Source organism: Lissotriton helveticus, chromosome 10 (assembly GCF_964261635.1).
Source record: "Lissotriton helveticus chromosome 10, aLisHel1.1, whole genome shotgun sequence".
NCBI lineage: Eukaryota > Metazoa > Chordata > Amphibia > Caudata > Salamandridae > Lissotriton > Lissotriton helveticus.
Window position 1 is genome coordinate 200,921,293 of NC_136071.1, and position 27,554 is coordinate 200,948,846.

A 27,554-nucleotide genomic window follows, 5' to 3' on the forward strand; every position below is an offset into this window, starting at 1 on the left:
TATTGCACATAATTAAATGTAGTTTCTCAGGTACTTGCCCTCTTCTTTCTCCTGGCACACCCACACCCCTTTTTAGGTCGAGCTGGAGTGCATCCGATAGGATGCTCCAGTTCGACAACTTTAGACCACCGTCTCGGGGGAATTAGGGACAAGAGGGTGTTACGAGCTTTTCCTTTTGGATTTGGGTGCGCGAACGCGCACGTCCAGCGCCGCGCCGTGCCGTGCACATCCCCGGCTCCGATTTCTTGTTCTTCAAAGGGGCTGGCGTCAACGCGTCTTGCGCGCACACACAGAGAGACACACACACGAGCACACACAGAGACACACGAGCACACACAGACATACACACACACGCACACATACAGACACCCCCTCAGCCGCCTCCACCCCCCAAGGGTGAGATGTCCCCCCCCTCTTTCCTCGCACTCACCGGAGAGGTCGGCGCGGGCCTTGTTGAGCAGCAGGAGGCAGGCGGTGAGCAGCAGCGGCAGCTCCATGGCGCTCGGTCCGTCCGTCTGTCTGACTGCCGGCGCGTGCCCCCTTTCGGCAACCTATACAGATGCGTAAGAGAACAAGGACCAGTGCATCCCACATACGAACTGAGCGAGCGCGCGCGTGCCCGCCCGCCGCAGAAAGAGAGTGCGGATAAGGACCCGGGTCTAATATCAGCTGCGCACGACCCGAGGCTGAGAACAGCGAGCAGACCAGGGCCATGGAAGTAGAAGAAGGACAAGGGCCGCGGGCCCGCCTGCGCTCGTGTATCGCTTTGTGTGAGCACAGAGGCAGTCTACGCTGCCAGGTAACAGTGAGCAGTAAGCCTCACCCCAATCAGCTTCAGATGCACTTTGTCACATACTGCCTTGTGTTACGCTTCATGCTAATGTCATTCAAATACAATAGGAGCCCCTTGCCTAATTTTACCACGATGACTTTGTAAACCCGCATTTAAGCATTTATTTGCGATGTTTACATTGACTTTTGCAAATGTGTTTTGCAGAACATAGATAAGCTGCAGACGCCTTTAGTTTGCTGATTTTGCTGACACATGATGACGACGGTGGAGGTGACGCATGGGCAAAGGTGGTTTTAGTTCTGTGCAGCGTAGGGGCAGGGGTTCTTTTCACAAGTGCCACTCTCTACAGTCAACTCCTTCCACGTGCCTACCTATCTTAGACTTCGCACTTAACAGCCTAGTGCTCGTCCACCTCCTTCTGCTGTTATAAGCGCCATACCAACTCTGCCCCGTCCGTACGCACACCACTATCTAGTAATAATCTTACACTGTATACAAAACATCTAACACACTTAATTAAATGCTCACCCCCCCCCAACTTGCATCCAGACAAACCCGTAAAGTCAGCTCCGTCATGCAGCTTTGCAATGTCTTTGCCCGTGTACAGCACATAGTCTCTTGCCTCTCAAACAGCACTGCTATTCTTGCCACAAAAGCTTTGCATTTGCTTTACGTACGTCTGCTATTGTTCACTCTGAATACTCACACTATTAATTATTAACTACGTAATGAATGCACTTTTCACCATCTTTACTGTGTGCTCAAAGAAACGTTCTCACGCGTCCCATAACAACTCTGCAGTACCTGAATGTATCTGTTAACATTGCAAAAGTATGCATGACACAAACTAGCCCGTAAAGTGTCTTCTTTCCCAAAAGTAACTGCACAGTCCAAATCTTAATCAGCATTTCATCAGTAACAATACTTAAAAAGTAAAATCACACCCTTCCTCCCATTACTTGACAAAACAGCATATACAACAACACAAACATATGTCTCTCGTGCTTCCTTGCTACTGCACTTTTGCCATAAAGTACACCTCCAGCTTACAGCAACTTTGTTCTACCGCTACGTCATCTTCAATAACGCCTCCTCCCCGCCATCCTTTCTTTTCATTGCCCCTCGCACTCCAGGACACCTTGCTCATAACTATCTTCTGTAGTGCATTAAACGCTTTTGTCACCTCTACAACACCCCATCTGAAACATACACTTCGAACTACAAGGATGAACACCTTCTCTACTTTTACAGCATCATGCGCTCCTCAGCAACAGCCCCATATCCGTAGCATTCACCAAGCAGCTAGACTTCCCAAAACATCTGTCTTTTATCATATCGCTCAGCATGACCCTCTCTAGCAAACTCCAGCAATACTCTCTTCCTGCATGTGTAGCAAGCCTAACGCAAACTTTTATAGCTGCTTCGCATCACCGCCTGCCCCCTTTCATGTCCTTCAGCCATCAACACCAAATGCACGCTAGCACCAACTCGCCTAATAAAACAGCACACCTTCTAATTCTACATTCCCTGGCCACTATCTCTACATGCCCTTCTTTATTTCCCTTTCCATCTTGTTCACGACAACTGCCTGCACAGCAACTGTGCCAACAACCCACATTGAAAAAAACAGTATGACAAGCTTATTATGCCTCAGTTATTGCATTACAAATGCGATAGGTGTCACATTTACGAAATGTTAAACTATTGCCAAACTAAATGACTAAACTATTCACTTTGCTAGTTTCTAAACCAACACATACTAAAAAATGTGTCATTTACAATACCAATAGCTCAAACTTTCCTAATGCGAGACCTATTGCATTGCAAATGCTTGTTTTCCTGGTCATTATTCTCCTGTTTCCAATTCCCCATGCAACAATACTGTTTTTTCTCTTTAACAAGACCATGCAAGAATAACTGCATGTATTCCATCCATCATCATACCTCACAGCTCCCTTGGTACGTTGCTTCATTATCTTAAATTCTGAATGCAACAAATGGCATTTTTATTATCATATCTGCCAGATCTACCTGAATCCAATCACCTCGTCTCATTTACAACTCCCTTACACATTTCCGTGCACTATAAACTGAATCCATTCTCCTCCATCCATTTCTCGTCATTCTGCTGTCTTGTCTTTTCAAACAAGCCGGCCGCCAATACTCACAAATTCTTTCTTCTCATACTCCTAAATTATATTTCACCTTTGGTTATGAGTGCTGTTACCAGTGCAGTTCCTTATCAACACAGTCACACTTCTAAATTTGGCAAACTTGGCATGATGATACAGAAACTAATTGATCCTCCGGACACTAGGCCACCGTGGCGATTTTACATTAATGCATAGAATTGACTGGTAAGGCTTTGTAAAGGCTGTGGTAGACGTGACAGTAATCATAATAGTAGTTATAAATAAAGGCAAGAGTGTCGTAACCAGCTGAAGGACGACTATGAAAGCAACCAAAATATGTAAGGTGCAGTTACCTAAGATACCAAGAGTCACAGATGATTGCGATTTTTGCTAGAAAACACAGCAGAGCCAAGGTGTAATAGATCTTTTTTTTATTTGATCAAAATATGCAGTTGTTTTAAAATGCACTAATATTATTTAGAATGTAACTGCTTTTCATCTTAAAATGAAAATACACCTTAAAATCACTAAGAGCCGGATTACGAGTACAGCGGTCCCAAGACCGCAACCAGCCTGATAAGATTGCCGCAACCTAACATCCAGGATCCTGGTTCCCGTGGCGGTATGTAAAGCGGCAAGGAATGGAGGCAGTGCCAATGCCGGCACTGCCGTGCATATTACGAGTTGCATTTCTGACAATCCTTTTTTTTGGCAGGGATCCTGTCATGAAAAGGTTGGCAAAATGGCAAGGCAGGAGCCCCAAACAGAGTCTCCATGCGTTTTCGCTCATTGTGACTGGGGGCACATGTTGTGCCCCCCTGTTGCTACACTGTCGTGCGATCACTGTGTGCCATACACGACATGGTGCATGGTAACACTGCACGCATAACAGTTCAGGTGCTGCAGTGTGGCAGCATTGCCTTCAGTCACAATTCACATGAAATAGGTATTATTTTAAAAGAAACTTTCGGGACAAATTACTCTGAGAAATGTTATTTAATACACATCCTCAATTGCAGATCAGTTGTCAAAGCATTCAACACAAACAGTAATGGACTTATTCTTATTGCCCAAGAAAGGAGGGGCGTGGGAAAGGAAGGACAGGTAAGGGAAGGGACTGTGATCAGGATAGTGCAGAAATAAGATAAGTTTCAAAGTAAATTACAAGTGGTCTCATATACATTTAGAGTCCAGTACCACATTGACATATATACATTGCCATTCAGATATTTCATATATTTACTATTCCTATCCCAATTACAAACTAACACAGCCAAAAATGATCTGTTATTGATGGGTAGGGACGAAAAAAGGGCGTGTCGACGTTTCTACCCCAAAGGTGTAGGCTGATTCCTGCCCTACTGCGGGGTCTTCATCAGGACAAGTGGGGGTGGGATGCCAGGTAGTGAGGAAGGGCACCTATGAGTCAAAACAAACTATTCAGTATGGGGAATATCACATGCTACTCCTTAAAAAGGCTGTAACAGTCACACCATATTACCTAAAACACCACACCGGATCGCGTGGCACCGTCTACAGTATATGATGGGCCAGGAGGCTCCAGTTGTGAGAGAGAGAGCGTGAACCTAAAAAGAATTACAACTGGAGCCTCCTGGCCAAAGTCATTGAGAAAGCCGTCAATAATCAGCTCGCCGCCTTCCCTGAATCCAACAAATCCCTCCACCCCTCACAGTCCGGCTTCCGAGCCAAACACAGCACTGAAACCGCCCTCATCGCAGCAACAGACGACATTCGGACTCTACTGGACAACGGAGAAACTGCCGCCCTCATCCTACTTGACCTCCCCGCAGCCTTTGACACAGTCTGTAATAGCACCCTCATACAACGCCTCAACAACGTCGGAATACAAGGAAAAGCATTAGACTGGATCATCTCGTTCCTCGCCGGAAGAACACAATGAGTCCGCCTCCCCCCTTTCAAATCAGAGGCCACCGAAGTCATCTGCGGCGTACCACAAGGATCATCACTCAGTCCCACCCTCTTCAACGTTTACATGAGTCCCCTCGCATCCATCGCGCGACAACACAACCTCAACATCATCTCCTACGCAGACGACACCCAGCTTATCTTCTCACTCACCAAAGACCCAAACACCGCCAAAACCAACTTACACGAAGGAATGAAAGAAGTAGCCGAGTGGATGAAGAACAGCCGTTTAAAACTAAACTCAGACAAGACGGAAGTCCTCATCCTAGGTTCATCCCCCTCGGCCTGGGACGACTCATGGTGGCCACCGGCCCTGGGAACCGCACCCATACCTACGGATCACGCACGTAACCTGGGCTTCATCCTGGACTCCTCCCACTCGATGACCAGACAAGTCAACGCCGTCTCATCATCATGTTTCAACATCCTACGCATGCTCAAAAAAATCTTCCGCTGGATCCCCACCGAAACAAGGAAAGACGGTCACCCACGCACTGGTCACAAGCCGCCTGGACTACGGAAATACCCTTTACGCCGGAACCACAGCCAAACTACAAATAAAACTCCAACGCATCCAAAACGCCTCAGCCAGACTCATACTGGACATCCCCCGTCAAGCTCACATTTCCGGTCACCTGAAAGACCTCCACTGGCTCCCTGTCAACAAGAGAATAACGTTCCGTCTTCTTACCCACGCACACAAAGCCCTCTACGACCTAGGACCCGAATGCCTCAACACGTGACTGTCCTTCTACACCCCCAACCGCCATCTACGATCGTCCAATCAAGCCCTCGCCGATATTCCGCGCATTCATAAATCCACCATGGGGGGTAGATCCTTCTCCTATTTAGCGGCCAAAACCTGGAACTCTCTACCCACCCACCTCCGCCTTACACAAAACCACCTCTCCTTCAGAAAGCAACTTAAAACTTGGATATTCGATAAATAAAGCACCCCCCCTCCCTCAAGCGCCTTGAGACCCTCTGGGTGAGTAGTGCGCTATACAAATTTCTGAACTTGAACTTGAACTATGCCACAATGTAGGTGCTCATTTTGGAGTCAGTATGGCAGGCATACTACCCCGTTTTATGCTTTTCACTGGCTTCATGCCAAAGTAGTCCTTATCTTCCAGACAGAAACATCTGGACCAGACTGGACTTAATACCCTGTTGCATGATCTGTGTACTGCTAAACAAGCAAGAGCACCTGCAGTAACATTACATTTTTACAAAAACATTTTCTGTCTTGCCACTACACAAATACGCGTTGATCTATGCTTATCATTACACATGAGGAGAACTGATTTTCCTGCATAGAACGTTTTGAGTATTGCTTATTTTTCAGATTTTGTTATTTCTAGCCCCCCCATGCTCATGGCGAGCTGAGCTCGTCATGAGCCACGGCACTCCGGTGCTCATGACGAGCTCAGCTCGTCATGGCCCGTGGAACGCTCAGGTGCGGAGAGAATTCCCCTGCTGTGCTGAGCGTTCCACGGGAGCCGGTGCACCTGTGACGAGCTCAGCTCGTCATGCGCACAGGAGCGCCGTGGCTCATGATGAGCTGAGCTCGTCATGAGCATGGGGGCGCTGTGCGCACCCCCTCCCCCCAGCACAGCGGGGGAATTATCCCCGCAGCGAAGGGGTTAAACGGAAACCTTTTTTTCCTACTTTGGGTGGCATTTATTGATTTTGATATCTCACAGGGATTTTAGAGCACTTGCAGAAAAACACTCTGCCTGCTCTCTTATTCCTGTCGAGGTGCGAGTCTTTCATGTTCTACATGCATATTAAAGCTCAAAGAGCTCTGGCATTGTGCATGCTTCAAATAAATGAAAAAAGATGAATTCGACAGGCTGTGAAGAAACCCATAGACTCATTTAGCAAGTGACACATTCTTAAGAACAAATTGACAAATGCAAATGTGTGACCCTGGGTCTATCATTTCAGACTTGGTGAGGGACCAGTGTAGTTTATAGACAGGACATTGAAATTGCTGCTTTTTAAGGTCAGCACCCTGTGACACCAGGCCTGTCTAACTTAAGGTAATGTTGTATACACTGGGTATTTGAGCTTCACATTGTGCCAGCGTCTTTTTGTATAATACTAGTAAACATGAAAATGACCATTCACAGTTATCCATTGGTTTGCACGTTTATGTTCTGAATATTGGCTGTAGAATTTCTGGCAGACTTGATTCAGCCCTTGAGAATAGTAGTAATTGCCCATTCGTCACAGTGTTGGCGTGCTTTTTTAAATAGAAGTATGGCTTTGCATCCATTGATTGCAGAACATCATGGGAATTGTTTCACAGTATTGCGCAAAAGAACATCCATATCATTGCCCGAAGACATGGATGAGAATGTTCTATGTGTTTTGCGGAACGTCTCAGCAGCTTCTTCCTAAGGCACCTGTCCTTGTTTTGCGAAGCTCATGCTGAATGCGTGACACACTGAATTAGGCCCTGGTTGATTAATGGGTTTCAAATCCTTTTTTTTTTACATTATATTTCAAGAAGGATAAGGCTAGGTATTTGCTGTGACTGTTGCAAATTTCACAGAATGTTTGCCTCTTCTCATTTCACTGCAACCTCCCCCTTTCTGCATTGTTCCCATTTCAAGCACGCTGTATCTTGCCTGTGTTGTGCGACTGCTCTGGAGAGATCCATTTTCACCAGTTCTAACATTGCTGGGTTCAGGCGTATGTCACCTGCAACCTCCTGGGCAAGTGGCTTTGTTCCTGTACGTTTGCAAGAAGGCACATTGGCCGCCCCATCACTCTGCCGCACAGTCTCAAAAGTGAGGTGTCCTCATTAGTTTGTTCTTTTAGGATCTGCACTTGAGGACCTTGTTGCTTTGATCTTTCCAGAGACCACCTTAACTCTCTCTTCAGTGCTTATGTCATTGCAAAAAAGTAGTACTCTGGAACGCTAATAAAATGCAAATTAGCCGTCATTTTTGCTTCTCATTGGTCTTAGTCAGAAGAATGCAAATGTCTTCATAACCTTTAGAGATTAGTGATTGCACCATTAACATGGTGTTTGCCCTCACATCATGGTGCAGCGTGAGTTTTCACACCAGGCAATTTTTTTGCGTTGATGTGCAAAGCACTGCAGTGTTCCTGACAACATGGCCACTGTTGAGGAGATTGTGTATTGCTGTGATCCGTCTTAGTGTGTGCCTCTACTTTTGAAGTACTGCAGCAATAGACTTATCTGTCAGGGAACGTGCTTAGACAATCCTGCAAAACAGGAAATGGGGTGGGTTCCTTGTCAGGCAAGAGAGTGGGTGGACCCTAAATATAGAAACCCTGAGGAAATGCATACAATAGAACGAATAATTGCAAGCTATTTACCTAGATGCAATGTAAGAAACCCATTAGATTTATATAAAGTTTGCTTTCATTAACAAGCTTAAATTATAGTTGTATATATTGTGCACAAAAAATAAGATATTTAAGAAAAACAATGCGTGCAATCCTAACTTATTTGCTTCATTCACTCTAAGCGAGAGATCTGCAATTGTTCATTTTAAGTAGTCCTATATTCCAGTTATGCATGCTTCCTCAGTTCGTCCATTTGCATTCCTAACATCCATCTAGAGTTGCAAGATGAAGCCTTTGTTACTTAAATTAGACATTTTCTCAATTAATAAACTGAGAAAATATTTTAAAACCAGTTTAATAAACTCTGCTGGTGACTGGGCTGGTCATAATCATTTACATTCAAGGTCCCTGTGTGGGGATGAAAGGTCCATACAGTTCTAAAATGGTAGCCAAGTTTCCCAATCCATGGGTGAGGTTGGTTACTTGTTTTCCTTGCTTGTCTGTTTTCCTTTTCAGTAGCTTCACCATCCCAGCTTTCGGCATTGCCACTTTACAGTGTAACAATCAGTCATTTTAAACACTAAACTGCACATGTTCAAATGATAGCTCAGTAGGATACAAAGTTCCTGCAAATACGTTTAGTTGTGCAAATTTAGCAGTATAACAATATGTTATACAGGAGAAGACTAGGAGGAAGCCCATGACATGCCCTCCTCACTGTCCCTAGCCCCTGGGAAACACAGAGTGTGTTTTTTAACTTAACATAAGTTGTCTAGAGATACCTGTAAGTGGCCAACTTTTGAATGCACACGAGACTGACTGGAAGGAAAGAGATGCAGCATAAGTGGTGTTATGAAGAACTCCACTTTAGAAAAAATGACTGCCTTTAGTCTTGCTAATATAGAGCAAACCATATACAGAGAAGCAGTCACAAACAAATTGGGGTCTTCAGTTCAGCTTTTAAAGCAGCCAGCCCACAGAAATTAGCTGATTTGAAATTAAGGCCAGTCGACCCCTAGAATTGTATACAATTGCATGGACAGGATCATCTGACGGTCATGTGATGGCCTCCATGACAAATTAAGCCAGGTGGGCTGTGAGTTTGCTCTGCGGGTCAGGCAGCTCTTCTCACTGCAAGGCCCTACAGCTCCACCCTACCTAGCAGGCCACAGTAGCAGAGGCTCTCTATATCTTTGACTTAGTCACAGCCTTAGTGGAGAGAAAGCAACATGGAGCCACCAGGTCCTGTCTAGGCTTATGCTGGTGCTGTCAAGCTTCTTTGCAGGTGCAGACAAATCCGGGAAAATAGTTCTGGAAGCCCATTTTGTTTCTCTCTTTAGAGTTTTATTGGTTTCATCAGTAAAGGGAACAGAAAACAGGAGCACCCCCTGCCCCCTTCTGCGGGGTGGGCACCACCGAGCAGTTCTGGTTAATCTAAACCTGTAAATTTTTAGTGTACAGCTTCCTTGACTTTGTTCAGTGATTGCTTCCAAGCAGAAGCTTATAAATACCACTGCAAGAGAATAGTATTAATGGAGCTGTGTGTGGAACGAGGCAACAAACAGAACAAGAGAGCATGAGAAGGGAACCAGGGCTGAGAGCATAATGGATAGATGAAACCGAAAGGTGGCAAGAAGGAAGGAAGGAAGGGAGGGAGGAATGATGAATGGATGGAGGAATGAATGAATGGATAAAAGGACAGAAAGAACAGGTGAGAGAATGAAGAAAGAAGGTTAAGATGGAAACAACTAAAGTAGGGAAGGTGAAAAAAGACAAAGAAGGATGAAAGGACAGAAAGGAATTTCAGGTTGCCTTTGAGGAAAGCATTTGCCTCAACGATTAGCTCGCTCTCTCACTGTCAACGAAAGTACAGTTCAAACTGAGGAGTGTTTTATGTTTCTAGCTACTCCCTTGAAAGAGCAACAGTGCCTAATCAGTTTCAGGTTGCAATCATAATATTGTATGCAATTAGTGCTGTCTAATGAAAAATAAGAAAGCAATATAAACAATCTTAGGTCTATTTTGTCTTGTTACTCATCATCAGTGTTGAATAGCAATACTGTCTGTTAAGGCACAGTGTAGGAAACTAAACGTTTGTTGCAGCTGTCCCCCCACTTTTTGCCCCCTTTTTGACTACTAGATGCTGGTTTTAAATTCTGACAGGGCACTGATCTCGGTGCTGGTGCTCTTTCCCCTAAAACAAGTTGAAGTCTAATTGCAACCCATTTGGCAAGTACTGTAGCACCCCTATACGTCTCTAGTAAACGGTACCCTTGCTACCTTGGGCATAGGTACTAAAGAGGGTACCTAAAGTCTGCAGCATGTCTTATGCCACCCTAAGGGGCCCACAAACATGCAGACTTCATGAAATGGCGCAAACCATTCTGAAGACATGACATGGCACACTCACCATGTGCCATGCCAAAGTTCACTGCCAGTACTATAAGTAAGTCACCCCTACAGCAGGCCTCGGAGCCATAAGGCTAGGGGCATTATAGTATATGTGAGGATATACCTGCATGAGCAGATCTACCCCTGTGATGTCAAGTTCTATTACTAGATATTGCAAGTGCTCAAAGAAGGCATCTTAAGACATGCACTGGTCATCATGGGTTACCCAGCTGAATGATGACTTCACTGTAAATACTGTTGTTTGGTTTCAAACACCTTGTCTTAATATATCTGTACTGTTGCCAGTTCTAGATTTGTTATGACATGCACTTAGGTGACCCCTGAAAAACCTACCAGTAGTTGGTGTGGGCTAACTGATATCATCCATCCTGCCACCACAGACCAGTTTCTGACCCCCTGCAGGTGAGAGCCCATGCTCTTGGAGGCCAAAAACAATGCCTGCTTTGTGGGAAGGTGTTCACACCTCCTCCAGCAGGATGACCAGTGATTTAGCATATCAAGGCTGAGGCTTCAAAGCCCCTGCCGCCATTAATTTGCAATCCTAGCTTCCCCCAGATGTGGGAGATGCCACCTCCTGCCCTGAGGCCAATTTGGCTAGTCACACACCTAAAGTGGGCTACCTGATGTGCTCCGCAAAAGAAGGGTTCCACTATTTTGTCTTTGGTGGAATTAGGAATTCTGGGACAGGGTTATGCCCATTCCCCACTGGAAATGGACATGCAGCCCATTGGCAACTACCTTCACTCTCCTTAACGCCCCTGAACTCTGTATTTTGGTGGCCCCTGACACTAGGAATTCATGTTCGTCTAACTAAAAAAGGAGGACAAGAAAATGTGAGAAATTTGGACTAGCTGTGGACTTGGTGCCAAACCCTGCATGCAGGCTCCTGTCCTGACAATTGCAAAGACCTGACTTGTCCTCCAGCTGTGCATCCTTCAAAAGCCTCGGAGGGCTGCCAGCACTTCGCCAACCAGCCAGCATCTTCCTTGAAGTGGAGGAGCCACTCAGTCTGGCTCACCCATCTGCTGACTGCTGAGTTCACTGACGCAGCAGCAGCCCAGGAGGAGGTCACAGGGTGTTCAGTAGGTCAGCCTTTGTCGATCCATCCAGACTTTGAGACACTGATCCACCCCGGAGGCTCACTGAACCAATACCTGGGGTACCGGAGCCTTTTGCAACCACCAAGGCTTATTTGTGTTCAGTCCAAAACATACCTGCACAGCGAAGGACTTCGATAGAGGCCTGCTCAATGCCAGGAGTAGTCTTGTTATGTTTCTTTTCCCTCTTCTGCAGGTGCACCAACAACTGTGAGAGACTCTTGCTGACCCGGTGGACAAAACACCTATCCACCCAAGCCCCACGGCCAGAGTCCATTGAAACCGACAGTGTCTCTGTGGTCCTGAGACCCTTAAGAGCTGAGTCCCACTTTGGGTTCTTCCAGTCTGGTCCCCACTTGAAGTCTTTCTTTGCAGGTACTTGTCGCCGTTGACTTCAACATGTAGCATTCGAGGATACGACTGTATAAAGCACCTCTGCACCCGTACACCCCAGTGTAGGTAAACTTGAACTGTTGGCGCTCTCTTGGACCTTGGTCCTTTCTTATCTCAAGTCCAGAAGAACAGTCCTGCAAGTTGTTTGCAAGTGACCCTATGCAGTGTATGTTACTCCTAAAGGATAACATTACTGCTTTTGAGGCTCATGCCTCAAATTGGACAGCTGTATTTTCTCTGTTTCTGAAAATGGCTAACATAAAAGGACTTACCTGATCCCATCTTGGTGTCTTAAATGATATACAAATCTGTGTTATTTTTACAAATCAGTGTTGGATTTCCTTATTGAGTGTGTGTCTCATTTATTGACTGTGTGTGTGCAACATATGCCTAACACTTCCCTCTGATAAGCCTAATGCTGGTCGACCACACTACCACAAATAGAGAACCATGGGATTGTTAAAGCAAGCCCCTGTACACTAGTAAGGGATACCTGGACTCTACACAGTTCACTTAATTTTGGTACACTATATAGAGAACCATCTTCCTACACACAAGTGTTTACATAGTCGGGCAGGTTGGTTCCTGAATTGTAAACAGTTGGACTTTGTTTTTGGTGTGACACCATCTATTGAAATCTTTGTTTTGTCCGTGCCATGTTATTTCAATATCTACATTGAGAGTGGTCTTCAGAGGTGTTTTTAAATGAAGTATGTGACAACAGGGTAATAGAGCCTAAATTGTCTTTAGTCTTTGGTGGTTTATTATCATACTTTACTATTGCGTTAGATAGAATAGTGTCCCACGCAGGGACAGTTGTTCCCCATGTGTTCCTTTCAGTTAGTTAGAATTAGTTGTAGTTTTTGCTGATTCCCATTTCAGTAGCTCGCTCCTACTTGTGTTAAACTGTGGGGCAGGCAAGGACTTCCACAGCATGACTATCTGGCTTTTAGCCAGGATGAGAATCAAGTTAACAAATCTGCATTCCATTTTATTTTTATTTTCTGATCCTCCGGCCAAGTAAGCATGCATAAGGTGTGCATATGTTACATTCCTCTCTTAGTTTTTTAAACTGTACTGTGACTGTGTTCCATTATTCTGGGATAGAAGAACACACCAAAAATATATGAAGAAAGTATGCATCTTTGGTCCTCACTGCTGCAAAATATTTTGTTTTATCACTGCTGTGTTGTTTTTTTCTGAGTAGGGCATTGTGTTGTATAGATTTGAACCAAGTATTTCTAGGTACCCTAATTGGAAATGTAAGGATGCCCACTCCAAGCCTATCCGTTTTCTTTTCAGGACTTCTGCTCAAGTGTCAGTTGAGTCAAGTATCAATAATGTAATTTCTTGAAAGAACCCGTATATTGCAAAACTGACTTTTCGTGCCCTATCTAAATTAAAAACTGTACGCAGCACTTTGTATTTCGGTGTTGTGTGTCATCGCAGCCCATCGTCTGATAAACCATTCTGGCTCATATGCTAAAAATGGACGTGCAGCAAAAGGAGCTTGATTGCCTAAGGCTGTCAAAAGTGTGCAGTGTGCCACCCTAGAGGAAATCTTCCACTATTTTGATTCCTGCTGCGCTCTGTATCGTTTATATCAAAAACAAGAGAGACCCATATGTCCCTGTGAACTGGGTAGAGCTAATCAGCCAAAATGAACATTTGTTCACAAGGAACTCATTTCCACAAAAAATGAGATTACGCAAGAAGTATTTTTTTCTCGCATCTAAATGGGAAATGCAGTTGGAGTAAACGAGTATAACATTCCAACAATATTTTTTCATTGCTTGTTGTAACGAATCAATCACAGAAATAAAAAAGCCTACATACAACAGAAATTCTGTGGTGCCCACTTCAGCCGAAAATGGGCGTCATTTTATTTGCAAAAACAATACTTAAAAAAAGAAATATACTGTCTATTCACACTATATACAAGATACAAACGTGACTGATGTGCCCCAGTGTGGTGACCATAAACAACAGTGAAGTATTTTACAGTGACAGTAAAAAGAAGCAATTGGTTATTGAATAGTAAGTAGTTGAGTCAATCGTCCTATATTATTACCGCTTGTAGCCATGCAGTTAGTATCATAGTGGGACAGGGGAGCATATTAATATACACTTCAAACCACGTGTGGGAATTCGAATTGCCGCACTGCGTGAGTTCTAACCCTAATAGTGTGTGATAACACTTTCTGGGACTCTGTCGTTGGATCAGCATAACATGATTCTGGATACTTGATAGATGACTTCCAGGTGTATAGGGATTCTGTATCGTGGCCTTGGTGATTTTTACCAGTTCCTTAGATTTGGAGTACAACAGTAAGCTTGGTTCATAAGTTATTTTTGGTTTTGGTGTGTGTGAGGCAGCACGTTCATCAATGGCCTGCAGTATTTATTAAGTTGATGTTTTTTAGTGGTATCACATTCTAGAAACATCAAATCACTTGCTGAACCTTTCAGTAAGCAAGGTTCTTCTGCCCCCGGGTTTGTGTAGAATCAAGATACCCACTGCAGTTGCACTGACAGGCACTAGTCTTCATGATCATTGTCTCCCAGACCTCCTTCTGGCATTGATAATAGAGGTTTTTGAAAGAGTACTCTTCTTGCTACTTCCCCATACAAGGTCAATCAGTAATAAATAGAGAGACTTCAACATTTGTTTGGGTAGTATCAATGGAATATTTGCAAACAAGTTCAGCAATAGTGTCATCTTTGATAATGCTATTCTATTGACTTTTCAGAGGGATAATCTCGTCCAGAATGAGTTTGTCGGGTAGCAGTACCTGCCTCGTCTGTGTTTGATATATGATCATTGGGATGATGCGATAAATGTGAACCCTTATGTACCTCCATGTTTGTTTGTCATGTGAGAGACACTATAGGGATACTGTCAGCATTCATTTAATTAACTGGGCATAGTTTGACCAGGCAGGATTTTACTTTGTTCACTAGCAGACAAGCTAGTTTCCCACATGTTCTACACGGTCTGTGACATGTTAGAGGTCAGTGGAAGCATCTCAAAGATATACCAGAACCTTGTTGAATGTAATGAAATTGCACAAGTATGTCCATCTAGTAATTTCACCCTATTGGGATCCTCCCTGCACACGTGTGCAGCCAGAAGCTTTGATGCTAAGGCAGACAAGAGGGGGCTTGAGGCAGGCCCGCTGCGTACCCTGAGCACTGACCAGCGGATCGCTATATCCAACCATTACGAACCCAGGCCATGGGCTACAGGTGCAATAAATTAATCTAGGCAATTTTCTAATTTCTCAAGACAATTTCTTCTGGCCTGTGAATAAGAATTCTCAACGGGCCCTGTCAAAAGCTTTCTTCATGTCGATCAAGAGTATGTTTGGCAACTGAGAATCCACTGAGAGATTGTTTAGCAGTGATGATGAACTTTTTAGGTTGAAGGAGATACTTATGCCAGGGCCGAACCCTGATTAGCCCAGGTATATTCAATCAGGTAAAATAACGAGTCTTATTTTCCAACATCTTTCAGAGTGTTTTACGAGGTTCTAGTCTTATTGAGTTTAGGGGAACAGGTTGTCAGTCTGTCAATCAAAGGATTACGTAATTAAAAACCCATACCTGTCGCCAGGGATACTGAATGTATGCGATTCGGCAGCCACAGCATTTTATGCACTGTTATAGGTTTACCACGCTTGCCACATAATCCACATTCTGCTGCATAATTTGTAGATTTCACCAAAAATGATAGTCGTTAGCTCAAAGAGATCAGACCTTAATTGAAAAAAAGTTCTGCATGTGGTAGGGTGCACTGGCAGACTTCTTTCGATGGTTAACTGGTCACCCTTTAACTGCTAATTCCTGTAGAAAGGTGTAAAACTGGTACTGATAAGGTAAAAACTTGGGAAGACTGCATTAATGTGTGTTAAAATGCCACAAATGTTCAATAACACTGCTGTGCGATGTGCTGCATTGTGTTGCAGAATTTGCTCTTTCTTGCTGTATAATTGTCAGGCATGCCGCACAGATTGGTCTTTCTCTGCTGCAAAAATCCATTTGGCATCTCTATAACTAATCAATGAATCCACAAAAGAAGACTGACCCTAGATTGTGTTCCTAAAGGTATCTTCAGAGTTAGGGGAAGATGCGTTGCCAATGGGGGCATCTCATAAAAAGTTACGGACTGGCCTCACACACCGCCCGGTGTCATGCGTCATCATCGACTGTCCTCGCCCTCTAAAAACTTGGCTTGATAGAGGGCGGACATACACCTGGAGACAGGGATGCACTTCTAAATCTAAGTGATGGCCGTGGGGGGAGTGAAAAAGTCTATTAAAAACCATTACCCTTGTCCATATTCTAAGTTTATTCAGGGATCAAAGGTATGGTAGTTAAAAGAAGTGGTCGGTGATATGGGACATTAATCTCCCTTCACCGTGTTATAAAGAATCGACATCTCTGCTCAAGTGTCCCCGAAGGGTACGCAGCATTCTTCAGGACCAAAGGGAGGTTATTACCTAGAGGTCCACTTCCCGGCACCTAGTGTAAAAAAAAAAAAAGGACCTGCTACTAATGTGTGAAGGGGCTGTGAATTACAAGTACCCCTCTTAGTGTAGTAACCTAATGAGTGACTTCTATAATCTAGCCTACATGCCCCCATTGGCAACGCATCTCCCCCTAACTCTCTAGATACCTTTAGGAACACAATCTAGGGGTAGTTTTCTTTTGTGGATTCATAGTAGAGTAGAGGCTGGCTTGCCCCTTAGCCCCGAGCCTCTGGTTCCCACCCTTGGCATCTGCTGAGGTTATTGTGTGTGTAGTGTATAACTAATCAAAACCAGCCTGGTGTTTCTACATTGGAGCTAAGGAATGTTCACCAAATGTCAGAGTTGTGTTTCCCAGGAAAGGAATACCAGGCTTCCTTAGACTTGCTTCTCTGTTTTCAATCTTGAGCCAGAGCAGGATAAAGAGTGAGGCAGCTGGGATGTATGTTCGCTGAGACATAGTGCAGACATGCCAAGCAGGAGAAGCTTAATGTTGGGTAAATCTAGAGGCAGAGACCTTTATTCTCCACCAGAACTTTGGTCAAATGGGATACATATTTAGAGTTCCCCTACACTCCAGACAGACGTTAGAGCACTGCAAGATGAAAATACTAAAGGGGTATCAAATGCACACGGCATCATGGAGCGGAACCACCATTTTGAACGGTTATCGCCTTCTCTTAGGAGAATATTCATGCACACCGTAGATGTACATCCATGCATGTAAGACACAAACGCGCCATGCAGCATAAAGTTGGCATATTTCATAACTCACAATATACACAGAAAGAAGTTATAGGGACTCACATTTTATTTTCTCCACAAAAAAGTAGTTGGACCCTCTTTTCAGGGTACAGCTTATGCTGAAACCTTCCGGTCAATTGTCACTATTGTCATATGCTGGCGAGGCGTTAATGGCTGCAGTCGCTTATGGTTTAGTTGTATTACTTGAAGGCGATACCGTCCGGGGACTTGCAGATTATCAAAGTGAAGAAGGAAAAACATGCCCTGGTCAGAAACACTGGACCAGAGGCAAATATAGTGTTTCTCGGTCTGTGTGAGTACTTTAGTCCCTGCATACCTCATGCTAAAATATTAGAATTTTAGAGAAATCGGGCAACATATGTACCAAATGTGTCTGCTAAACTGCTACATCTCAAATGATAAGTGTGGAATATCAATCACTTCTTGGAAAGGGATGGTTTTCTGTCGTTTGCCTCATGAAGCAATATGTTCACTAGTTTTATTGATTTATTCCAGCTATAATTATTCACTGGATATCTGAGCCCATCTTTCCAAAACATTGATGGTTTCATTCATCTCAGAAGAAATGAGTGACTTGCCAGGAATATATTTACTCATCTTTAGTATGCCACCAGGTCCTTGGCTCTTGTTGCTTCTGGATGACTGCATAGTATATTACCAAGAGTTGTAACCCTTAGCAGTTGTTTGTTACTATCTGGTACAGAGCACTCTAAGGGTTGTAAGTGTTTAACTCCATGAATTGTCATTCACTGTGCAACACTTAACGCTACACCATGCATGCAGGTCAGACTAGAGCCAACACCGTTTTCATTTATACACCTGAAATAGTGCTAAGAAACCAGATGGTAATTATAGCACCTTGCGACCTTGTCAGGTGTTTGAAGCACTACACAAATAGTAAAGTACTAAAATGGTGTCCAGTTTTGTTGCTTCACCAGCTCAGTGGTGGGACAGATATGTTTTGTATTGCTCGGCAGCAGGACGCTAGTGATAGTTTGGACTGGAGGGAGTAGGTAGACAAATAGCCTTTAAATTGGGGAGAAAGAAAAACTTTTATTATGGAACCGTCCCCTCAACACAGAACTTTATTGAAATGAAATCTGAGAATTTTCGAAGTTAATGGTGATTAATCCCACTTGCATTTCACTCGTAGCTAGGAAACATCGCCAACATGAGCAGTCCAGCAGAAAGGCGGCCCTGTATCTGTTGAAAAGGGTATTCACATCCTTTGTGATGCTTGATGCTGTGCTCAAAGCAGAGACAATCTATCTCAAATAGAATTCTGGCATGGGGCCACAGATGCTAGCAAAAAGTGCGCATGAAGGGCCTAGACACATCATACCTTTTCCACACCAGCTCATCCAACCTTCTGTAGACCATAAACTTTAGTCAAGATATCTCAAAATTAAAAAGCCAGTGCAGTCCCCAGCTAAGTTGCCTATGAAAAGGGGACTTGCAGAGCTGTTCACAGCTGCCTCCTTATTAGAAACTATAAACTCCACACCTGTCTCTCAAACTTCTTTATCCATCACACTGCTAAGCACTGCGTCTCATAGCACGATAACTCAGTGGTCATCACTCACGACATAAAAGTACTTCAACATATGAACAACACAAAACAAATATAACATTCTTCCATACACACCCCCCTACACGGTGTAGCGTGCTACCCATGCAGTCAAGTGCTCAGCGCCCCACAAAGGGGTAATAAGCACTATATCAATTTTGCAATACAGTGCAATCTTAAAAGGTTCTCTACTGTTTTCATCAAAACATATGTCCATGAAAGGCTGCATAGCTGACCTGCACGTTACGAATACTACATATGCAACTACCAATGCTTTTGCCCCACATAGCCGTGGGCTATATTTGGTGACAGAAATTCTACAATCCACCGTTAAAATTGATGGATGTTCAGCAAAAGGCTTTCACCAAAGTTACTTCCTCCTTGGTGAGAACTGACTCGTTGATGGAAAAACTCCTGCAATTATGTCAGAGAATTAAAAATGCAGTGAAATGTTAAATGCCTGAGGTGGTCCATCTACCAAATTAATGAAATTGCACCTGTGAAAACTGCATCATCCTTGAAAAATGTTAACTATCCATTTATTGATGTCGTGAGAGCAGTGTCATCTCCTTTTAATAATAAAAACAATTTAGAAATGGCAATGTTCCAGTTCCTTTTCTTTCCTAAGAATAAACATCTATTGAATTTGTTATTTGTAGTTCTCATTTACTCAAAAAGGGTGCACTCTGCTTATCTGAACATTTCTATTTAGGTTTATTTTGATGTTGGTAGTGCGCTAACTCAATAATGCAACCATTGAGAATTGCACATAAGCGGTATTTTTTCAGCACGCTGTTACTAGTCGCACACTCATGGAAACGGTGGACTGAAACAAATTAGGGATATATTTTTCTAAAATTGTGGAGCATTTGAATCAAATAGAGTTTCAGGAGACACACACACTTCTCTCCTTGAATGGTTGCCTTTATGAATGTGCTCTGAATTTCTGATAAAATGACAAGCTAGAAAGTACAGTAATAGAGCAGTGTGATGAAGTTGTCACTAAAACATGATTCCACCATCCCACCTGAAGTCTTTGGTGTTCCAGACCCACAACATTACGCATCATGGGAAAATAAGATATGTTTCATAACTTTGCTGTAAATAAGATGAATTGGGTTTTGCGTTTCCTGCCTTAAAGCATCAAGTTGCTTCGGATGGTGCCATTTAGGTTTGAAATCATGTGATAGCCTTAAAGATTAAATTTATTGTTAAGTCTCTGTCTTTGCTTTGTTCGAAAGCACCTTGTAACACATTAATTGGCTTTAAACTGTTCTAGTTTGACAGAAAAACATTGTAGTTACTCTGATCCCAGCAATATGTCTCTTAGTGGGACATTAATACCGCTACAGTACAACACCAGCATACAGGCACCTATTTCGGTGAGATTGTATGTCCAGTAATATGTGGTGAACTGTAATCTGCAGACCATAGCGGGTGATGAAGAATCCCTTTTAACGTGGTTGATGATGTGCATATCTGGGTCTGACATTTCTCTGAGCACATACAGTGAAGACTGAATACCTTCAAGTGTTTTGATAGATAGTTTCATCGATTGTGTTATCCTGCAAAAAAAAAAAAATGAAAATAGCTGATTTTTATCTCTGTCCTTATCACTTGCTAAAGGCAATTGCAAAGTCATGTGCCCCAAGCACATTCATTCTGCTGGTCCACCATACACTAGAAACAATATCTAGTAAACCAAAATAGAAACAATTCTATTTCTAATATATCCAGAATGCAACTTTACAGGAAGACCACCAAACTTTAGGCAGAGTTCAGCTTACAGGCTGCATTTTGGACAGTAGGTTCCTACATTATGATTTTTATTCTTGTTTTTTACTTTTATCATATTGTGAAAAATACTTCTAAAATATATTTTCTGAAAAGAAAGTTAATTGATTAATTGGGTCTCTTTGAAGTATTAATTAAACAACCTGACATTTGTATTTTAGTAATAGAAAACATTAGAGTTACTAATTCACTCTGAAATCAAAGCTTGTGGGCTCTTTGCCTGTTTTGAGTGTGACATATTGAAATGTATTTAAAAAAATTCTTACAGGCCGGCGGGCTTTCCAGGCACGTCTCTTGTGATACATTTCTTGGACAACTTCTTGAAATAATATACGTCTTTTATGGTTTTTCTAAGAATAAAAATAAAAATAAAAATCAGGACGCAGCATGGATATTTGTTATATGTTTAAAAAAGAAATTCACAGTAGATATTTACATTGCCTTCATCTTCTGGAGTTTGTCCGTCAAAATGCTTTTTTTCTTTGTTTTTTGCCTAGAAAATGAAAGCATATGTATTTGCTTATATGGTGTAAGTAGGATACACAAATAGGCATACCTATATAAACACTTAAATGGACCGAAGGTACAGAATTTGTAATTAGGTGCAAGGGACCTTTGAAGTGGATTTCCCTGGATATTTGCAAATTAGCTGAATGATACATTCAAATTATTTTTGTAGCATGCTTCTGCATCTAACTTTGTTTATATTCTATTTTCCATTTATAGTCCTAAATGTACTTTAGAATTTTATTCAAGATCACTATCGGGTGATGGTTTTGTCTCGGAAGTCTGTGACATTGCATTTTGTAAACTGGTTTTCCAGAATTCCATCTTTCAGAACTTTCGAATTTGTCATTTGATAATTCTTTGAAATGACCTGCATGATATATCTAGCTCTGGAATTTGTCAATACAGTTATCAGGAACGTATCTGTATTAATTAATTGTGTAGTTGTTCAAGTTAACATATGTTTTTATTATGTGTTTCTCTACTCTAAACTGTCTTCTTTATTGCATGTCTGTGAAATAAGATTAACTAGTGGGATTTGCCTGTTCTAATTTTTTTTTTATCGTTGCACATCAATATTTTGCTGTGTAATATGAATAGAGTATCTGCAATTTGTAAAGTTTATAGGCGTGAGTCAGTAGTTGTAGTCTATCAAAAGGCAATTGGCAATAATGTATTGCCTGTTTTAATTGTATTTTAGAAATATTGAATGTTTGAAGATCTTGTTGCTTTACAGAGCTGTAGACATGTTAGGGGCAGACTAGTAACTAATGAATTGGGCAGGGGTCAGTGAAGTCTGGATATGTTCGCATGACTCCAAACACAAAGTAGCGGGAACAGTAGATTTGAGCAGCATGCTAACATACTATAAAAAAGAGGAAGTGTGTGATTATCAATTGTAGGTTTTAAAGAGTAATTTAGATTACTTGCTAATGCACACCCTCTTACGCATGTCCCTCAAAGAATGTTTTTCTACTCTGTGAATTATTATTTAGCAGTTCACCATAGCAAATTTCAAAATGTCTTAAGAATACATCAATTAAATGTAGAAAAAATGTTCACGATTTTCCTCCATCTTCTGTGATAAGGTTGTTGACATTAGGCAACAATTGCTACCATAGCCCGCACAGATAAATTAATTTCATTCTCCCTCCACATTGTGTACAGTTTTAAAACCAGATTTACGGACACCCACCTGTTAGTCGAAAATCATTAACCCAGGTAAAATAAAATAAATGCTTCTGCTTATTTTCTCCAGTAAATGTTTGTTAAAAACGAATTGCCCACCAGGGCTACTCTTACAGTGTTGTCTACTTGCAGTGGAAATGCCTCACAATCTATAAAAGTGGTCCAACTCACCCAGTGCTAGACTCAGTCAGTCTCCAACAATTTAATCCCATTATTATGTCCTTTGATTGGAGAAGGCATGAAAAAGCAATGATTTACAGCTTTGAGTCTACATTGCACCCATCTATCGCCTTCTCCAGAGATCTTTAACTGTAATCTCTACACCCTGTTCTTCTGATTCGCCAAACCCTTGAGCAGCCCTTGACACCATTACTCTAGTGGTTCGCTTTGACAGTCTGTGATCCATGATGGGATTCATTGATGCCGTTATCCTCTTATGAATTCACATATCCCTCATCAATTCAAAAGTATGGACCTCTATGTTGCCCACTATTCCACATTATGTTCTTCCCTGTGGCTATATCGAATAGAGTGATGTTAGTGAGGAAAATGCCCTTGACCATGCAGTTAAAGTAGAGATCAGTCACTCTTAAGCGCCAGGAGGCACTTAAAACCGCTTTGAGACTCCCGCAGCGCGGGTTCTTGTGTCTACTGCTGGCCTTTGTTTCCCGGAACTCCACTTACCGGGTATTGTCTCCTTAGGATTCCTACGCTACCCTACCACCTCCGCTGGGGAGACCGTCCCGCTGGTGCGGACGCAGGTGGTCGTGAACTACAGTTCCGGCATTCCTGGAAGGCGCCCTTTACCGGCGTCACTCTTAAGCGCCAGGAGGCGCTTAAAATCGTTTTGAGACTCCTGCAGCGCGCGGGCCAAGCCCGGGCCCGTCCGCGCCCGTCCGCGCCCGTCGCGCCTGTCAGCGCCTGTCAGCGTCTGTAAGAGGCTGGGCTGGGCCACCCCTCCAACATCTTCACCGGAATTTACCCAAGCCTGTGCAATTGACTTTGACTCTGGACATAAGGGGGTTTTCTTCCGTACTGTAAGTAGAGATTTGTTGAAGGAATACGTTGTTATCAACGTCAATTACCCATATTGTATTTTCATCGAGTTTACACCTGAGGTTATGAGCAAATCTACACGCAAGGGGGGGGCAGAGGCAAGAGCGGCGGGGACTCTAGATGCCTTTCTTTTGCGGGCCGAATCTCTGTTAATACACAAGATTGAGCTCACAGAACGCAGGCTTCCTTTAGATCCATCACATCCATTCATAAAGCAAGTTCCAGTGCCAGAGTCTACTGTCACTGCAGCGATGAGCCCTCACACCTCTCTTAGGATCACAGCTAGTCCTGAGCAGGGCATTCTCCATCCTTCCCAAGTGATGAATTTGTCTTGCTCAACCCTACCCTCCCCGCGATAATCCGTACTAGGCAGCAAAGGTCATCACAAGCCCCTAAAGGCAATGACCAGTCTAAGAAAAGAAAAGCGCAGTAGAAGATTTAGCCGGTAGTGAGACGAGAACTTTATTTAGATCCCCACGTTCTAACGTGGCCCGCCCCTCATATTCCGTGGCAATCCCTCCGAATCCCCCTACATCACATGCATCGATTGGCAGGGAAGGGCCAAAGGGTCCAGTAGGGAGACTACAAGGCTTGGGAGGCGCTCCGCCAGCAGCAGTCTCCTTACATCTTCCACCCGAGGCAACCCCACACACCATTATATTAGCAAATGTCCCGAAACTCCAACTTCAAGAGGAGGCGCATTGGTCCTCACTTAAGAATAAGGCCCTCCACTTTTTGAACACTAAGACCGGGCTTGAGAACCATCTCTTTAGTGAGTTTAAGATGGTGAGAAGGGTTGCTTGGGTAGGTCATTCTCACAAAGGTTTGGATGGGGACTGTGTAGTCTTAGGTTTCGGGTCTCCGAACATGGTTCGGTGCATCTTGGATCGGGCAGCCCCCCTTGGGATTAGTACAGAGGCCAAAAACAGACCTCAAAAAACATGGGGAAAGTAAAACCAAGGGCCTAAATGAGAATAAAAATACTATGAATAACCAGAGCCAAGGGGGCCACTTGTTAACAACAACCGATGCACCAAAGGGCATTAATAATTGGGAAGATAATTCAGGGGTGGCCAATAGTACAAATAAGGTCACAAAGGCTGTTGTGTGTCCAGTGCTGGGGGGCAAAACTGTTCCCAGGGCAATCCCTGGTGCTAACGGGCATTATCAATGTAGCAATCTAAGCCCTGGCTGCAAGAAATTGTCTTTGGTCTCATGGAACATTGCATGGTTAAAAATTAAACTAACGTCACTTGATTGGCTCTCATTCATTGATAAAAATGACGGTATAGTACTTCAGGAAACATGGTTAGTGGAGCCGGAGTTCAGACAAGGCTATCTAAATTTCTTTAAGCCTGCTGCTCCCAGCCAGCGGGGCAGACCCATGGGGGGTTTAACCACTTGGGTGAGACAGGATGACAGGTATAAAGTTAAACAGATGGACTCTAAGAGTAGCGACATTTTAATAATTAAAATCCAAATCCTGGAGTCTAAGGACCTATTCATTTTTAACATCTACGCAAGGGGGAAGCCCGGGGGCAAAGCTTCGGACATTGTTGCCTTGTTAGATTCGTATCTTGACCATTATAATGGAAAGGGGAATATCTTAGTAGCAGAAGATTTTAATTGCTGCTTTGAACCCCTTGATAGTAATGATGTAGATCTTACCCTTGAGGAAGACCTTTCTTAGGATATTCTGCAACTGTCCCTACCTCCCATCAAGAAGTGGACAGAGGCTGCAATGCAGCTCAAAGTACTATGCCTGGAACAGGGGTTCAGGGCAGTGAATGGGAGAATGGAATACGATAGGCAGGGTGCTCCCACATTCAACAATGGATTGCGTAATAGTCGCATAGACTACATACTTTTTAAAAGGAAAAATTGGTCCCTTATCAAGGATATGGTCGTAACGGAAAGGGTGGAAAGTGACCACAACCCCTTTGTATTGTCTCTTCACCTGCTAGGAAGTTACCCTCCAGAAACTTGCTCAGTGGGTGTTGACACACACCTTAGCAACGACACAAGGAGAGTAAAATCGGCGAACTGCCTTCTCAAAGAGGGCCATTTAGCTACTTTGAGTAAGCTGGCTTCCGAGGCTATAGTAGACCTCCAAAACTGTGTTATGCAGCAGGATATGGTGTCTAAAGTTATTCCTACTGAAAAAATAAGGTAAGGAGGGTCTCAAGGGGTTGTTTAATGACCAGACAGCTCAGACCCCTACAGATACTAGAAAAACAAGAAGAGATGCCTGGTCCACAAGACTGTGTGTGTGTCGTGTCAGAACTAGAACCGTGAGTCCATCAGATCACAACTGGAGTAACACTGGGCTGAAATAAATCCCATCAGCCCACCCTTATGATGGAATATCGTCATGTGGGATACATATCATAAATCCAGATCTCATCCAACGCACCTGGTGATGATGCGGAGATGGATTTTGAAAGTATTCTTCTAGACCACAGTGTTCTTCAGATAGTGCTAATGGAGTGCAGTGCCAGTGGAAAATAAAGTGAAGATAAAATTGGCTCTTGGGCCAAAAATTAAGTTTAATGGGTATTGTCCTAAGGTCAAAACTTAAAACAACGCCTGATAGTTTAAAATATTAACTATCTGATGGCGCAGTGCAGTGAGGTCAACATGTTTCAGCTCAATTGGACAAAGTGTCCAAGCTTTCTTCAGGACCGGATGGTAATAGCGACTGCATTTGTGGAAGTTTTGCTAGTAATTATGCACAGATATAATGGATAGTTCCTACCAGATACTTTGAGCCCAAATGTTTTCTGGCGGATATCCAATCATTCACTCTCTCCCAGCATTCTGTGGGAAGTTACCTCACCTCGCCCGGCACCCGCTCGGGGAGAAGGAGGCCCCGCTCTGTCCGTCGGTACCTCTGGGCCGCCGTCCGAGAGGGACGCTATTACCATCCGGTCCTGAAGAAAGCTTGGACAGCTGTGCCCTGGTTTCCCCAATATTCCCACAGATATATCACCCCTATACTTCACTAAGATGGAGGTCGAAAGAGCGCTCAACACGGTCCCGAGGGGTAGAGCGCCCGGGTTGGACTGTGTACCAGCTGACCTGTTTCTACATGATAAGGAAATATGGGTGACTTATATTCAGTCCCTGGCTAATGCTATCGCACAAGGCTCCCCTATACCTGACACATGGAAGGGTGCTGAGATCATGCCGATTTTTAAAAAGGGGGATCGCTCAGATCCTGGAAATAACAGGCCCATAAGCTTAATTGATTGCATCCAGAAGGTGATCGCTAGGCTTGTGCTGAGCAGAATCCAAGGCTGGATTGAAGAGCAGGATATTCTGTCTCCTTTACAGGCTGGGTTCCGCTCACACACGAGCACTATTGATCAGGTTTTTAGATTTGTTTTAATTTACTGACGGGTGGTAATCCTTAGAGGAGGTACGCTCTATGCCTCATTTGTCGATCTTAAGTCGGCATTTGACCTAGTGCCGCGTGCCAAGATGTGGAGCGTCTTTTCTGAACAGAGTATGCCACTCGAAGTATTGGCCTTTCTAATTAAACTCCATGATGCAAATTTCGCTCAAGTGCGTTGGAGTCAGCAAGGGAAAGTAACTGATAAGTTCCCATCGCCAGAGGGGTCCGACAAGGTTGTGTACTTGCACCAAAACTCTTCTCCTTGTACATTAACAGGGTGATTCAGTATTTTACGAACCATCCTACTGACGCCCCTACACTTGATGGTGGGAAGCTCCCTCTGCTAATGTTTGCAGATGACACCTTGTTAATTTCCAAAACGCAGCAAGGTCTCCAGAAGGCTATTGTGTGATTTGAGGTGTTCTACAAGGACCATGGTCTCATTGTTTATGTCAATAAGACAAAGTTCATGGTGTTACATAAGCACAAGTCTGTAAGAGGGAGGGTGGTTATGAATGATGTCATGCTAGAGCAGACCCAAGTTTTCTCCTACCTCGGTAAAACCTTAGGTTGTAAACTAGACTGGAAACCACATACTAACCAGTTGGCTATGAAACATGCACAACTAGCCGGTGCCTTAACAAAGGAACACCGCCTCTCAG

At 43.5% G+C, this 27,554-nt stretch overlaps 2 protein-coding genes across 4 annotated transcripts in view; one reads left to right on the forward strand and one right to left on the reverse strand.

The window, feature by feature from the left end:
- METTL9 (methyltransferase 9, His-X-His N1(pi)-histidine) overlaps positions 1-27,554 on the forward strand; it is a 219,639-nt gene that overhangs the window by 149,923 nt on the left and 42,162 nt on the right. The gene's annotated exons all lie outside the window — the stretch shown is intronic.
- The window catches only part of IGSF6 (immunoglobulin superfamily member 6), a 39,429-nt gene continuing 29,292 nt past the window's right edge, over positions 17,418-27,554 (reverse strand). The window contains exons 4-6 of the mRNA XM_078665130.1: positions 21,184-21,240; positions 21,014-21,097; positions 17,418-20,518 (exon numbers count right to left, since the gene is read on the reverse strand). Coding sequence (XP_078521256.1) covers positions 20,480-20,518; positions 21,014-21,097; positions 21,184-21,240 — 180 coding nt within the window. The 3' untranslated portion in view covers positions 17,418-20,479. The remainder of the gene's footprint in view (positions 20,519-21,013; positions 21,098-21,183; positions 21,241-27,554) is intronic.